We start from the raw sequence: 16,076 nt of genomic DNA, 5'->3' as shown, positions 1-16,076 counted from the left end.
AAAATTTCACCCAGATTATGTAAAATTCCTATTACATTTATGTTTGTTGTGAAGCATACCAGGCTTCATATGTGATGTCTGCAAACTTGGCTACACATTGTTCTTTACAGGCACTCCTTCAACAGACATTTTACAGTTCTTAAAGTGAAAGTATCATGACCAGGTATCCCAATATTAGGGGCTTTGTCTTCTGTATGCAATATTCTACTCCCCTTCCCCCCCCAAAAAAAAGTGTTCCAGTTTTTCACATTTGCTATCTGGTTATCCTGTTGTAGCAGATCACATCACTCTGCATCTGAAGTAATTTCCTACAGGTGGCATGGAAAGTCAAAACCAGTGGCTGGACCATTGAATCTATCACAAGATAGGCACTATGTTTGAAGCTTGTTCTTGCCACCTAGTATGCCGTCTGGTCACGATGACATTGTGATCCCCTTAAATGAATTGTTCAAATGGGGTGCCTTGAACTAATAATTAGGTGGTGTAGTGGATTAGACCTATCTTTAAACAGGAGTAGATGGGCATGTCTTGCACCATAAGAGACCGATTCTACAAGACTTGTTGCCTGATGTCAGAAGAGGCAGTGTTGGACAGAATCAGCTTCCAAGCCAGGCTGGCTGGTCTCCTAGTACCAGTTATTCTGTGCCTAGTTTCATTGAGCTGTGTGTCCATTAGATCAGTGTCAGACGAGCTGAGCCATGCTGAGGAGCAACACTCTGCTACAAAAGAGCTCAAGATAAGCTCAGAAATGCTTATTGTGTATGTATTGACTCCTCAGCATTTTGTTCGCTGATCAAGGTGTTTACTTTAATTTTCAGCAAAGTCTTGGTAAGGTATTCCTTGAATGTCAAGTTGAGTCCAGTGTAACATCTAATTACAGTTTTTTGATCATGGTCTAGCTGGTGGTCATTCAGGAAGATATTGAGTTGTTTGATTGGCCTTGAATGGTTTAAATGAAAATAGCAACTGCATTTAGGACTTGACAGAAATCCTGATCCTGCACTGCCAGAGAGATGTCTGCATAGATAAAACACTTGGCAGTGGTGTAGGAAAGGTCCTTTGGGAAGAGATTCAAATATGTTGTGATAAAAATGGTCTACCTCAGGATTTAGTTCTAAGACCTGTAGGAGCTGGGGAGTGTGTATTTTTTGTCCAACTGAAACTTGGAGCAAGTGGTCTCTCAGCAGGAGTTCTATAGCCATGATAATATAGTAGGATCAATAAAAGTTTGTACAGTAGGCCTGTATGCTGGATCATGTCATGACCAGCAGGATCTAGAAATACTGCATGTTTTCCGCTTGGTGTGGAAGGCGTTCTCAGTGTAGAGTTTTAAATGCCGACAATTACAGGTACTATGGTTTGGTCTGAAACCTACTTGATTTGCACATATGATACCATCAGTTTGGGAGGCTAGTCTTTGAAGGATAATCATTTCAAGCAATTAGTGTATACAACTTAACAAAATACTGGAATTATTCATGAGATAGGCATGAAAACATGTGCATCTCCTTTCTAGCTACTAAAAGAGGGAAAAATGAAGGACAACATATTGATCAGGCATCTTCTTGTTTTAGGTTGATACTAAGGGTAGATTTCCCCCACCCCTGAGCTATTTCTTTGGAAATCTGTCTAATAAGAGAAAGGAGCACCTTCACTGTTCTCAGCAAACTGGGGGAGGCTGAGTTTCACCAAACACTCTGAATTCACATTTACAGACAGAAATTATGTGATTCTATCTGGGGTGTGTGTATGTGTGGTACCTTTTATATTGTTTAAATACTTTTAAGTATGCTACACAGTCCCTTCTTCCTTTACCAAGTATGCTGTCATTAATCTTCGGTTACTAACCATTGGCTTTTTCTGGCTCCACTTGGGTGCAAAGGTGGAGACAGATCCCATTGTTGGCTCAGAACTAAATTGGCTATGAAAGGCATCAGATTGCTTGGTGTAAATATTTGATTTAGCTTGGACTAATGGTATTATTCAGTGCAGAAAGCACCCTCAAGTTATGTAACCAGTCAGACTACGTCATATCACCAAGCTATTAATAATTCACTAATTCAAATACTTCATTAATTTCACTTCTTTTACCTTCTTCCTGCTCAGCTCATCTTAAGGTTAGGAATTTCGGCAATTTGTCTTGGACTCAAGTCTTTCAGGGTATGTCTACACTACCCTCCTAGTTCGAACTAGGAGGGTAATGTATGCATACCGCACTTGCTAATGAAGCCCGGGATTTGAATTTCCCGGGCTTCATTAGCATAAGCGGGGAGCCGCCATTTTTAAATCCCCGCTGCTTCGAACCCCGTGTAGCGCGGCTACACGGGGCTCGAACTAGGTAGTTCGGACTAGGGTGCCTATTCCGAACTACCGGTACTCCTCGTTTCACGAGGAGTAACGGTAGTTCGGAATAGGACCCTAGTCCGAACTACCTGGTTCGAGCCCCGTGTAGCCGCGCTACACGGGGTTCGAAGCAGCGGGGATTTAAAAATGGCGGCTCCCCGCCTATGCTAATGAAGCCCGGGAAATTCAAATCCCGGGCTTCATTAGCAAGTGCGGTATGCATACATTACCCCGCTAGTTCGAACTAGCGGGGTAGTGTAGACATACCCTCACTTAGCAGAGTATTGTGCTCCTTCTCAGCAACCTAGTGACTATTGTCTGAAGTATGGGGTCTTCTGTTTGCTATATAATAATGTTTTCTTAAATTGCTACTCACAATAGTGATTTGTCTCATTTTGAATTGATTATAATGGTACTTATTCCATTCCAATTTGCATTTATTTAATAGTAGAGTTATGAACATCTCTATTTTTTTCTTCTTAGTGTCAAATCAACAGTGCCTTGACCTCCTTTCATACCGCTTTGGAGCTTGCAACAGATCAGAGAGAGATCCAACATGTCTGTCTATATGAAATTGGTAAATAATACAACTTCAATACCATGTACATATTTTGCATGGAAATTATGATTAAATAACACCATTGTATACACTAGCTCTTTCTAGTTAAGCTTTTATGATTATGTGATGCCTTAAAAGTTATTAAATTTTGAGTGTCTTAATTGCATGGATTGTTAATAATGCTCCTTCCTATGATTTCTTAGTTGCCTATTGGATTGTAACATTTTAGGACTGCATGATCTTTGAACATACAACAGATATACAATCTGTAGTACTCCATGATTTTCTATATGTAGAAGCTACCATAGAATCAAGAGCACAGTGTACAAATTAGAGCCAGCTACTTTTTACTCTGCCTTTTTTAAATTAAGGCTTTAGTGTCCACTCCATAAGACTGAAAGCCTGCTTCTGTCCATTGCCATTAAATCAATGATTCTATGCCAATGATTAACAATCCTGCTGGTGCTTCAGAGCTGCCAGGGCTTGCATATACATGTCTATTGCCTTTTATTAACATGTAATTCAACAATTAAAGTTTGGAGATCTCACACAGGGTTGTTTTTTTTCTTTCAGTGTAACTCTTATGATTAGCAAAACTAAGAGCAAGCTACTCTAATGCATAGGAAGGATAGGAAGTATGGTGAGAGACCATCCTTGCTTTAATCATAAGATCTTCAGTTATCTGAAACTCAAGAGTTGTACAAAAAGTGGAAACTAGGTCAAATGGCAAAGAATGACTAGAAACATACACAAGTCTGTAGGGAAAGAAATTAGGCGTAGGCACAAAATTAGATTGAACTAGAGACCTAAAAGGGTAACAAAAAAATTATATAAATATATTAGAAGCAAGAGGGAAGACCAAGAACAGAGTAGGTCTCTTACTCAAAAAGAAGAGGAAAACAATAACCAAAAATGTGGAGATTTCAGAAGTGCCAACTCAATACCTTTTTTTGGTGGAAAAACAAAGTTAATAGCAATTGGACATCTAACATAGTGAATGTCAGTGGAAAATGAGGTCGAAGCAGAGGCTAAAATAGGGAGAAAACAAGTTAAAAGTTAATGTGACAACTTGGATGTCTTCAGGTCATCAGGGCCCGATTATCTTCAAAAAGTCATGAAAAATGGGAGAGATTCCAAAGGACTGGAAAAGGGTAGTTATAGTGTCCATCTATAAAAAGGTAAACAAGAACAGCCCAGGGAAATAACCAAGACACAAAAAGTAAAACTTCTGCTCATTCTGTACTGGAGTAGTGTGTCCTGTTTTGGAAGCCACATTTCAGGAAATATGTTACAGTAAACTTCCGACAATCCGGCACCTTTAGGACCCAGGGGGTGCCGGATTATCAGATATGCTGGACTATCAGAAGGGGGGGCTATGAGGGGTCTGGAGTGCGGTGGGAGGGGATGCCACCCCAGATCCCTCATAGCCCTCCCCCCCCTTACGATAGTCAGGCTCTGCCCCAGGAGTCCCTGATTCAGCTGCTGCTGGTCAGTTTCAGCAGCAGCTGAATCGGGATGCCTGCAATAAAGCAGCTGGGGTGCTACAGGGTTGGTCCCGCAGCGCCAAGGGGCGGCGCTATGGCACCAACCCAGCAGCACTCCAGCTGCTCTTGGGGATGCCTGGGACAGAGCAGCTGGGGTGCTGCCGGGTTGGTCTGATAGCACTGCCCGTCGGGGCTGCGGGACCAACCCGGCAGCACCCCAGCTGCTCTTGGGGACGCCTGGGGAAGAGCAGCTGCAGTGCTGCCGGGTTGGTCCCGCAGCGCCAAAGGACGGCGCTGCGGGACCAACCCGGCAGGACCCCAGCTGCTCTGCCCCAGGGGTCCCCAAGTCAGCTGCTGCTGAAACAGATCAGCGGCTGATTCCAGGAAGCCCCGGCGGGCAGTGCTACCAGACCAACCCGGCAGCACCCCAGCTGCTCTGCTCCCGGCTTCCCCGATTCAGCTGCTGGTCAGTTTCAGCAGCAGCTGAATGGGGAAGCCTGTCCGGCTGCCCCAGCACTTCCGGGTTCCTGATGGTGCCGGACCATCAGGAGTCCCGGAGCATTGGATGCCGGACTAATGGAGTTTTACTGTATTTACTTTGGACTTAATAGTAAACAAAAGAGTTCCATTAAATACGAAATGTAGGATTTAAGAGTGAAAACAGATCCAAGTTAGTTACTAAATTAAAATGAATAGAAAAAGCATAGCTAGTTCTAATCCACTCAGAAACTTGTTACATGCAAATTCTTACTCTAAATAGCTGTTCTTATTTCAAGTAAAAGTTCCAAATCAGAGTAAAAATTTTTGACTTGGGTCTCCAGCCTGTCAGAGTTCAAGTATCCTCTTAGGATAGGTTAGGTAATTTCAAAGGCTAGCTGAACACAAAGGGCCGAAAGCTTCTTATTGCTTAAATAGACTTTTCCCCTAGGGCATCTTTTGTTTAGCATGTCCCCTTTCCCATGCTAAAACACCAGGTTCAAAATGGTGGTATGGTCACGTTTTTCTACACCAACCACTTTTTCGACTTACAGGACAAACAAACCTATTTACAGGTTGTTAAGTTGATCACCAAGACACTAGGCATTCAGGGCACCTTTAATGGATCTCTTTAGCATATTTTAAACTGGGGGCTACTCAACACCCAGTCCATGGGCCACATGAGGTCCGCAGCATGTTTGTTTGCGGCCCATGGTACGCCTTGGGTTTATGCCGGGCTCAACACATGGTCCACGGGAGGGATCCTTTGAACATGGCCTCCACTGGGAACACACTCCACAATGGCAAGGCATCTCCCAGGCAGGGTGAGCACTGAAAAATGCAAGTGGATGGGCTGGCTGGAACAGACGAGTGCAGGGTGTTGGTGTTTCTAGCCCCCAAGGAGGAGGTGTCAGGATCACCGGGGCACAATGGGAAGTGATTTGTATTCATGCCCATAACTGTGAAAAGCTATTTGCATATATATATATATATATATATATATATATATATATATATATATATATATATATATATATATATATATATGCAACTACACTTAAGCTGTGGACCTTGGCATGTGCTGTGAGTATTATTGTGGCCCCTGGGGCTTCCAAAGTTGAGTAGCCCTGTTTTAAACTATAAACAGATCCAAACTTCACATTTCTAACTTCACATACAAGAATGATACATTCACAAAAATAGGATATACAGATTCAGCGGATCGTAATTGTAAAATTGATACATCACATGACCTGATTTGCATAAGTATCTTTGAGTTATGCATCTTCATATTCCTAAGCCAATTTTCATAAGGCATGGGGATGAGGACTGTCACATCCAGAGAAAAGCAATAAAAATGTTTAAAATGTTTGAAAACATGACCTGTGGAGGAAGATTGAAAAAATTGGTATGTTTAGTCAGGAGAAGAGAAGACTGTGGTACACTATAATATTTGTTAAGTACATAAAAGATTGTTGCAAGGAGGAGGGAGGAAAAATTGTTGTGCTTAACCTCTGATAGTAGGACAAAAATCAGTAGGCTTAAATTGCAGCAGGGGTGTTTTAGGTTGAACATTAGAAAACTTTCTGTCCGGGTGGTTAAATACTGAAATAAATTGCCTAGGGATGTTCTGGAATCTTTAATATCTCCAGTGATGCGAATCAGGTTAGACAAACACCTGTCAGGGATGGTCTAGATGATATTTAGTACTACGATGAGTTCAAGGGACTGGACTGGCTGACCTCTCAAGGTCCCTTCCAGTGTACAATTCTTTGATTCTGTGAGAAACACAGAAGGTTCTGTAACTTTGGTATACCTGTAAGTACTTAGAAGAGCTCCTTGTTACTGAATCTCCTTTCACATAAACAGCAGGTGAGTACAGCAGTTCTTTGTTACAGGGATGTGAATAACTAGTCAATGGCCTAGTCAACTAGACGCTCTCTCCCCTCCCCTTGCTGCCTCTGAGAAAGAGGCAGCAGGGGGAAGGGAGGGGAGGGGAGAAGAGCAATGTGGCAGCACTGTGTGGAGCCAGGGGCCAGACCCCAGGCTCCACACAGCGCTGCCACTTTGAAACGCTGAATGCAGCCCGGGGCCAACTGGGGTGTCCCCAGGCTGCACGCGACTTTTCAAAGCAGCAGTGCCACATGGAGCCTGGGATCAGCTGGGGCTTCCCCCGCTGACCCCGGGCTCCGTGTGGCGCTGCTGCTTTGAAATGCCGTGTGTGGGCTGACGCTGGGCTCCCTGTTGCATTTCAAAGTGGCAGCGCCACGTGGAGCCTGGGTTCAGCTGGGGACACCCTGCAAATTGCATCGGCTATTCAATTAATCAATTACTTGAAATGTAACATCCCTACTCTGTTATTAGTTTGAGAACTGAAGATAAAAATACATCTTTTTGCTTGAAAGTTTTGAAATCTGTTTTATTGATGCCCTCTAATTGGTCCCTAAAAATGTGTTTATCTTGTATAATACAGTGGTTATGTGTAACAAGGCACTTTCCAATAAAGTTTTAGGTACACTTCTCTTCAGATTTTTCAGAAACAATTTTTTTTTAAATGTTGTAGAATTCCTCAGGGTATCTTAAAATTCTTGTGCTTGTTGCAGTCTAAAATGTTCACAAACATTAGCTCTTTGTTTAGTTGAATAGCTTTACATAATATAGGCAAACATGACTACTGTCATAAGTTAAAGTTGTTGGTTTTTTTTGTTTTTTTTAAGGCTGGTGCAGCATGATAGAAATGAATTTCAAAGATGCATTTGAATCCTTTGAAAGGCTTAAAAATGAATCGAGATGGTCCCAGTGCTATTATGCCTACCTGACAGCAGGTTAGTATTTTTAGTGATCAAATTAATAGGGATGTATGGGGGAGAGGGGGACACAGATATTTGATTACAACCTGTGTGATAGTGGAAATTAATTGCACAATTGGAACTTTGACCCCTCCTTTTATATTGTCCATTTGAAAATGCTGTGGTTCAAATTTTGTAGAAAGTTATAAGACCACCATTACCATAATTACTCAGTGTATTACAAACAATAATGAATTAATACACACAATACCCTAAGAGAGAAATATTGTTTTTCTCCTTTTACACATTGAGGAACTGAGGCACCAAGAAATTGACTTGTCAGATACCATACATAAAGCCTGTGGCAGCACTGGAATCTGTATCCAGTTTTTCTGAATTGCCTTTATCAAAATACCGTGCTTTTCCCTGCATAATGCCCTGTCTCTATTTGTCCCTCTCTTTCATATCCTGAAAGCTTTAGCAGAGTTTTTGTGTGTGTGCACTTTATTACAGTGTGTCAAGGAGCCACTGGTGATGTGGATGGTGCACAGAATGTATTCAAGGAAGTTCAGAAGCTTTTCAAAAGAAAAAACAATCAAATTGAACAATTCTCAGTCAAAAAGGTTTGGTTGGCATGTATTGTCACTTCAGTACAGTAACTACAATGGACAATTATTCCAGGATTTGGAACAAAATATCTTTTTTTTCCTGGTATTAACTTGGCGAGGAAAAATGAATAGTGCTTTATAGTTTAATAAGCTACAAACAGAAAAATGGTTGGTAGCTTGCAACTAAGCTTGGCTTACACAATTATCCAGAGAAAAAAAATACTGTGGTACTAAAGCTGCAGCTCTAGTCTTTCTTCCAGCTTCATTTTTCCTACTTCATTTTACTCTGATGTGCATGTAGTTAGCTCATTCTGAAAGTAAGTCCTAAAGAGCTGCAAACTAAATTTTCACATCCTGACAACTTTAACACTGTTACTTGCTTTAATGAAAACATCAGAATTACTGTTTTTGACTCTTATTTGTCTCTTCACCTGAGAGGAATTTAGCACTACTATGTTTGCTGTTTTCAGGCAGACAGATTCAGGAAGCAAATACCAACCAAAGAGCTCTGTGTTCTGGCATCTATTGAAGTGTTGTATTTATGGAAAGCCCTTCCAAACTGTTCCTTTTCTAATCTTCAGCATATGAGCCAAGGTAGGATGCTTCCTTGGCTATGTTTTTCAGTCAGATAATATCTCTTTCTTTTTTCTCTCTTTCATGAAGACTAGGTGATTGCAACAGTAAGAAGGCCAAAATATGTATGGACGCTTGATGAGTGAGCTAAATTATTTGGATAGTTATGGAAAAGGGCATGCATTAGGATTCAATTTAACACTTATTTTTAAATACAAGGTGACACTAGGAAGGAAAGAGCTAAAAGAGTTGACATTCATAACATCTTTTAAGTTTAAAATCCAGTGTATTGAAGATAATTGTATTACTTTGACTTTGTTGATTGACTTTTAACCTAGCCACAAAAGAAACCAAAAACCACAGTGATCTATTTTTGTTTAAATTATCCTCTAAGTGTACATAACTTCCATAAATATTTGAAGATTAGAGAGAGATAGTTAGACAGGAAATTGTAACGATTATAAATCGCTCTAAATCACTCAACAGTGAAAGGTGTGTGTATATCCACACCTTCACTCTTTCACAACTCACAATTCTCTCCCCCTCCCCCTTAAAAAGTAGCAGTAATGGTGATATCCATGTGTAAAATTACAGAACTGTGTAAATGTATCATGCATCTTTGACCACCTCTCTGCCTATTGATCAATTTCCCTTAGGATTTCTGTGCAGCTTCAAATAATTCCTCTTAAAAAAAAATCCACCCACCATTGAAAGCTCTCTTCCTTCCACCTCTACATAGTGAATTTCTATGCATGCCACATATGCACTCAACACTTTGGAAATTATGTCTGCTGGAGGCCCACAGGCCTACCCCAGTAATAGTTTTTCTATCTATGAAAATAACTTTAAAGTACCTTAATTCATACCCCTGCAGGAGTGTTATACTTTAGAAAGGGGAACAATTCAGATCTTCAATCTTCTAGTTCTGGAAGGAGCTATAAAGATCTTTAAATAAAAAATTGTTTTTGTCTAAAAATAAGTTTCTAGAGGACTTTTTGTGGGTGCTTTTTAAAAATAGCTCCATCTGTGCTCTGTACATTTGGACTTCTAGGTGCTAAGGCATCTGGTTCTTATAGTACACATATATGAAAAATATTTCCTATACAGGTTTTATAAAAGCTTTTCTGAAATATAGGTAGCACATGCGGAATAAATTCACTGTGCTGTATGATATTAAGGTTCTTTTAGCATGTGATTATATTCTGCTCATACCTCATGAATAACCCAATATTCATGCTGATATAACCTTTAGATCACATTAGTTTATATTCTTGTGATATATAAATGTTAATGTTTCTAATGTCTGTTAATTTTTGTAAAGCATCTAGAGCATAAGGTGGACACTCAAAATACATTGAAATAATAAATACTAAATCTTGTTTCCCTCACTAACATGTTTCCCACACTTCTGAAAGCTAAGCCTTGTTTATTTCAGGAAAATAAAAACCTATTGTGCTCCCCCTGCAAACTTACCATGTGGTGTTAAAGGCCTACCCATAATATATGCATACATGTCCCAGTCCCATAATGGGAAACTATATAGATCTACATAATATGGATACTTCTTTTTTCTTACATGGTCTATTGAACAGTGAAATGCATGGTGCATTTCACATCTCAGACATTCAGTTTGAGGGTCTATGTAAACTCAGGTAGATATGTCTGCATTATTACCTTGACGTGAAGTGAGTCTGTTTTCCCAGTCATAACCAGTATTGCTACCCCCAAACATTCAAATATCATTATCAAGCCCCAAAAGTTCTGAGTTTTAAATAAAACAAAAATGGTCTATTTTAATTTGTCTTCTGATTGTGAGCTGTTAAAGTTCACTTGAATTACATTTTCAAGCTTTCTCTATGACATGAGGGCTAGAAAATTACTCTTGATTTAATTACCACTCAGCTTAAATGTGGGGATGTGTTGGTGCAAACACCAAATGCCACAAGACTCAAGAGGAAAGTGCAACAATTGGCAGCATCGTATAACATCGAGGGTACCTGTACACCACACGCTAATTTCGAAATAAGGTATTCCAGAATAGTTAGTTTGAAATAGCACGTCTACACTGCAGAGAATCCTCAAAACTAGTCTGAGGTAGGCTTCCCTAATGTAGACATGCTATCTCGATTTAGAGCCACAGGAGGCACTGGGGAGGAATAACTTAGAATGGCTTTGGTGACGGGCTGTTTTGAAATAGCAGCAGTGGCGCATCTACACATGCCTTATTACGAAATAGCTATTTTGGAATAGGTGTTATTCCTCATAGAATGAAGTTTACAGATTTCAGAATAAGCCATCTGCTCTTTTGAAATAATTTCGAAATAACTGTGCCTTTGTAGGCTCTCGCATTATTTTGAAATAAAGCTAATTATCTTGAAATAACTGTGCAGTGTAGATGCACCCCTAGAGACTTACTGTCTTTAAAAAAAATTTGAATCTCAGATTCTGGAGAACATTGAGGAATGCTGTCCACTCCTCCAAGCAGTCTTGTGCACCCTGCATTTTGTGAAAAACTGCACGACTGTGGTCTGTTTTATGTAGGTTCTTGTACTGTGCTCATCACCATAGTGTCTTACTGCCTTCCTGGAGTGCATCAAGCAATATGACTAACTTCTGTCATGTGTTGTTTGGTCGCCTGTCTCCTCTAGTTTGGGAGGAGTGTGTGCAGTGGAGTGTATTATTTTGGTAGGATTTTTTAAATATGCATGTTGCTGTGCATTTATATTCGAGACGGTGCAAGGTCTAAGAAATGTGCCTTGCATTTGGAACAGAGGCTTGATAGAGTTGCCAGGTGTCCGGTTTTGAACTCAGTCTGGTATTTGAGCTTTCTGTCTGGAAAACAAATTGAGACAATACCAGACATAAAAATGTCCAGTATTTTCTGATTAAGTAAGTTTTATTTATTATCATGAGTATCAGTATGTAGTTGTGTACTGCCTGGCTGGTAGACACACTCCCACTGCATGAGCGTGTCTACCAGCCAGGCAGTACACAACCACACAGTGGGGGGGAGGGACTGGGGCGGGATGGAATCCCCGGGGCTGGACTCACCCGTGCGCCCCACCGGGACTATGCATGGGATGGGCAGCACCCCGAGATCTGCATGTGCCAGGGCCAGCCCCGTTCCCTGCCAGCCAGTTCTCCCTCTCCCAGCCAGCCCCACTGCCCCCAACCTCCTCCCAGCCAACCCTGCTTCTCGCCAACTTCCCCTCTCCCAGTATCCCCCAGCCAGTCCCGCTCCCCTCCTGGCCGGTTCTCCCCCACCCCCAATCTGAGATCAAGTGTGTCCGGTATTTTTTTGAAAGCATCTGGTAACCCTAGAGGCTTATTAGTTCTTAGTTCCAGAAGATTTCATTGATTTCAGTGGGGGTACTCCTGTGAGTAAGAATTATTCACATGACTAAGGGCTTTCAGTAACTGAACTCTCCTAAAAATGTTATATTAAATAAAACAACTCTGTAAACCCATTTTATTGTTTTAAATGTTTTTACATATTTGACTATTTACCTGCAGTTTACTTTTTTACAAAAGTAAAAATAAAATAGAGTTGAGATATTTTTGTGCTGTAATAAATATATTCATTTTTGTGGATGATATGCATCATTTTATTTAAAACAAAGGTGATTGAGAGGAAGTGAACATTAAAGCTATAGATTGGCTATTTCTAGTTACAATTAAGATACAGAAATGAGACACTTTCTAATCCAATTTTTTGAAAAAAGAATACACTATAAAGGCACGTTTATTTTAATGTGAGTGTAATATATTTAAAAGTTTAATTTGATTTTTTTGCTTAGCTTGTCAGGAGGTTGATGATTCATCTTCTGTCGGTTTGAAAAATTTGCTTCTTGGTGCCATACATAAATGCTTAGGAAATTCTGAAGATGCTGTTCAGGTAAGTTGTTACAAGTACAGTAATGCTGCACCCAGTTGTCTTTATAAATGGCCCCATTCCTGATGAAGACCAAATGTATGTTTGTCAATGCTACAGATACATTAGGTGAATGATAGTAGAGGCTAAGTCTTTTCAGAGTACTCTGTGAAATATGTATCACTGGATTTCAAATTATATGCAGGTAAAAGGCTAAGAGCCAGGCTTCAGTGACATCCCATTTTCTCTTAAGGGCTAATGTTTAGCAACATTTATTTAGTTCTAGTTTAACCCCTAAATGTCTTGTAAGAGCCCAGTAATCAGTGGATGTGTTAGTTATGCTGCTAGACAATATTGACCTCATGTGATTCGGCATATTCTCTGGCTCTGCACCAGTCAGATCCCGAACAAGCTGGATTAGAGAGGTTAAACCTGTAATTTTAATGTATAAATATTGATTTTCTCTTACAGTTTTTTCAGCGAGCTGTTAAAGATGAACTGTGCCGTCAAAACAACTTATACATTCAGCCGTATGCTTGCTATGAACTTGGCTGTCTATTGTTGGACAATCCAGAGGTAATAGTAGAGTAAATCTTGAATTTTTGGAAGTGAAAAAGGGGGCCACCTATGACTGCTTTAAACAAACAATGAAAATGTGTTATTTTACAAGTGATCAGAGTTTAAGAGTTAATTTGAATTTTCCACTTTATATATAAAGAATTGCTTTAATTTTATGTCCTTAGTGTGTCGGATAACATATTATTGTCTAGGTGGTGATATCCTATAGAGATTAACATACATCATACAAAGTTCACACTGTGACATTTGCAGGGGCTTTTTGTAAACCTGTGATGCTATACTAATGACATGTTTCAATACTGCTTATTTTTAGCTATTATAATAATAAATATGGATCTGACTTTGGCCAGGAGAGCTGCATTGAAGCATTTTCCGTCCTGGCCATGAGGCTGACACTCTAGCAGTAAGATCAGTGGAATCACTCCTAGTTGCTGTCTTTTGGATAGCTGAAGTTTAAAAAAAAGAACGTTAATTGAACAACAAAAATGATTGAAGCAAGAATATTGGCAAGCTTGATTAGTTCTGTGTCAGAATAAACATCTTTAAGGATTGTCTATATAGATATATATCCCCCAGTCTTGAAATTAGTACATGCCTGGCTCATGAACTCATAATCTTCTGGAAGCTATTTTTATTGGGGCCACCCATTCCCATGTCTTATTTCCATGCTAGATTGAAGAGCCCATTATTGAATATTTGTTATCCAGGTAGATACTTACAAACTATAGTCAAGTCACCCCGTAACCTCTTTGTTAAACCTACTGGATTGAGCTCTTTGAATCTGTCACTGGGAGGTATGTCTTCTAATCCGTTAATCATTCTAATGACTCTTCTCTGAAAGCTCTTCCGTTTATGAGCACCAGAACCTGGGCAGTTTTTCATTGGTGGGTCAGCAGTGCTAAATACAGAGGGCAAGGAACATTCCTTCTCTACTTGGGATTCCCCTTCTGTTTCTCAGGATTACAATAACTTTTTCCCCCACAGTGTCACACTGGGAGCTCATGTTCAGCTGATTACCCACTATGTCTCCAACTCCTTTTCAGAATCACTGCTTTCTAAGAGTCCTTCCCTCCATTATATAAATCTGATTTATATTTTCTGTTCATTTACAAGTAGCTGTTTTAAAATATTTACTGTTTGCAAAGTGGTTGAATTCTACCAACCGATCCAAATTGCTCTGCATAAGTGACCTGTCCTCTTTATTTATCATTCCCCCAGTGTTTGTGTCATCTAAGGTCTCAAGCTTCATTTTTCTTTCTTTGCATATCTGAAAATGTGATTGTCAGTGAAAATATTTTTTGTGTGTGTGGTGAAATTGACATTTACTGACATTGACCAATAAAAATCTAATCCTTCCAAGCCTAATTATGATATAGTCTAATTATGAATTATGTGCTCACTTGTTATCTTTTCCATGGGACCCCTGTCTTGGTAGGTGCACAGGCCTAACTTTTAGAAGCTTGACTTTTCAATTCTAATATTTGTAGATATGTTTTGGATGTTATAGATACATCTTTGTCACCTTCTTATTTCTTTGGAGTCTCTTGTGAAGAGATTTGTGAATTAGAGGAATTAACTGATGATTGTAACTGCTCACCATTTTATACCATCAGAACTAGGCATGGGGGTAAGTGGATCCCAGCATACAGTGCTTCCTAGAAGATAGAGTTCACAGCCAAAGAATATGCGTGCATATCCCACAAGTGTGGATCATCTTTAGTTACTTACTATATGATTCTCAGAGGTTTAGATCTCATAAAAATAAACTCTAGAAATCAACTTGGGACATAGAAGAAAGAATTAAACATACTGAAATTAATGACTGAAAGATTTTTATCATTTTTGCAATTTATCATAAAAATAATTTTCATAAAAATTTACTCTCCAATTTAATTTGAAGTTACTCAGATTTAACAAGTAAAACAACTTTTAATATGAATTAACATTTTTAAACTCATCCATTCATCAAGCCCTCATAAGAGACTAAGATCAGTTTGTGCAAGACAGACTTCATAGATAATATTTGTATACACTGTTAAATGCAGCTATACTATTTAGAAATAAAAACTTCAAATATTTAAGGTATTTATATTCAGAAAAAATTAATAAGACTCATCTGAATCATTTTAATCTTTCTCAGTATCTTTTTATGGCATAGAAAATCTTCTGTTATATAAGATTTAAAATAAAAGAGCACGTGCATCTAACTGGGGAATAGAGTAGAAGCCTTCAAATCCAGAGATTCAGTTGAAAATATCAACAAATTTTTCATAAATTTGAGTAACCTTTGCTATGTCAAGAAAAATCGCTCATTATTGAAAAACAAAATATTCCTTTTTCTCTTCCAGATCATTCTAATAAGGTCTGTATTTATTCCATGATTATTATTGCAGAAGCGCAAGTTGTATGAAGTATAGAAATCTTCCGGTATTTCCAAAGATGGGATTCAAGTAAATAAACTGAAATAGATAAGAAAAAACAATTAAAACTGGAAATTCTTCAGAAAGCTCAGTGAATAATTGGTGTATTTTTGCAAGTTGAATTGGTCAAAAGGAGTAAATTTGAAATTCTTAAACTTTGGTGCTTTCATTGTATAATGTATTTCACTATAGTGCTCATAGTTCTAAAGTAGATTTTATTTCTTCTTTAAAGTAGACAAAAGAGTATAGATATAGAAATACATACTGCAGGACCAGTTGGGTTCTTTGTTAGGAGCTGTAAACACTTAGGGTACGTCTAAACTACATGGCTCCGTCGACGGAGCCATGTAGATTTGTTTTTTTGGCAAAGGCA

General features: G+C 39.2%; 2 protein-coding genes across 2 annotated transcripts in view; one reads left to right on the top strand and one right to left on the bottom strand.

The window, feature by feature from the left end:
- Positions 1–16,076, top strand: part of TTC39C (tetratricopeptide repeat domain 39C) — a 65,846-nt gene that overhangs the window by 45,766 nt on the left and 4,004 nt on the right. Inside the window, exons 7-12 of the mRNA XM_075920855.2 lie at positions 2,827–2,920; positions 7,581–7,688; positions 8,166–8,275; positions 8,731–8,854; positions 12,631–12,728; positions 13,176–13,280. Coding sequence (XP_075776970.1) covers positions 2,827–2,920; positions 7,581–7,688; positions 8,166–8,275; positions 8,731–8,854; positions 12,631–12,728; positions 13,176–13,280 — 639 coding nt within the window. The remainder of the gene's footprint in view (positions 1–2,826; positions 2,921–7,580; positions 7,689–8,165; positions 8,276–8,730; positions 8,855–12,630; positions 12,729–13,175; positions 13,281–16,076) is intronic.
- Positions 13,327–16,076, bottom strand: part of LOC102449577 (oxysterol-binding protein-related protein 1-like) — a 45,264-nt gene continuing 42,514 nt past the window's right edge. Inside the window, exon 6 of the mRNA XM_089776288.1 lies at positions 13,327–15,742. Coding sequence (XP_089632414.1) covers positions 15,654–15,742 — 89 coding nt within the window. The 3' untranslated portion in view covers positions 13,327–15,653. The remainder of the gene's footprint in view (positions 15,743–16,076) is intronic.

Source organism: Pelodiscus sinensis, chromosome 2 (assembly GCF_052426305.1).
Source record: "Pelodiscus sinensis isolate ZL-2025 chromosome 2, ASM5242630v1, whole genome shotgun sequence".
In the NCBI taxonomy this organism is placed as follows: domain Eukaryota; kingdom Metazoa; phylum Chordata; order Testudines; family Trionychidae; genus Pelodiscus; species Pelodiscus sinensis.
The sequence above is the reverse complement of the archived record's forward strand: the minus strand, read 5'-3'. Positions and strand labels throughout refer to the sequence as shown.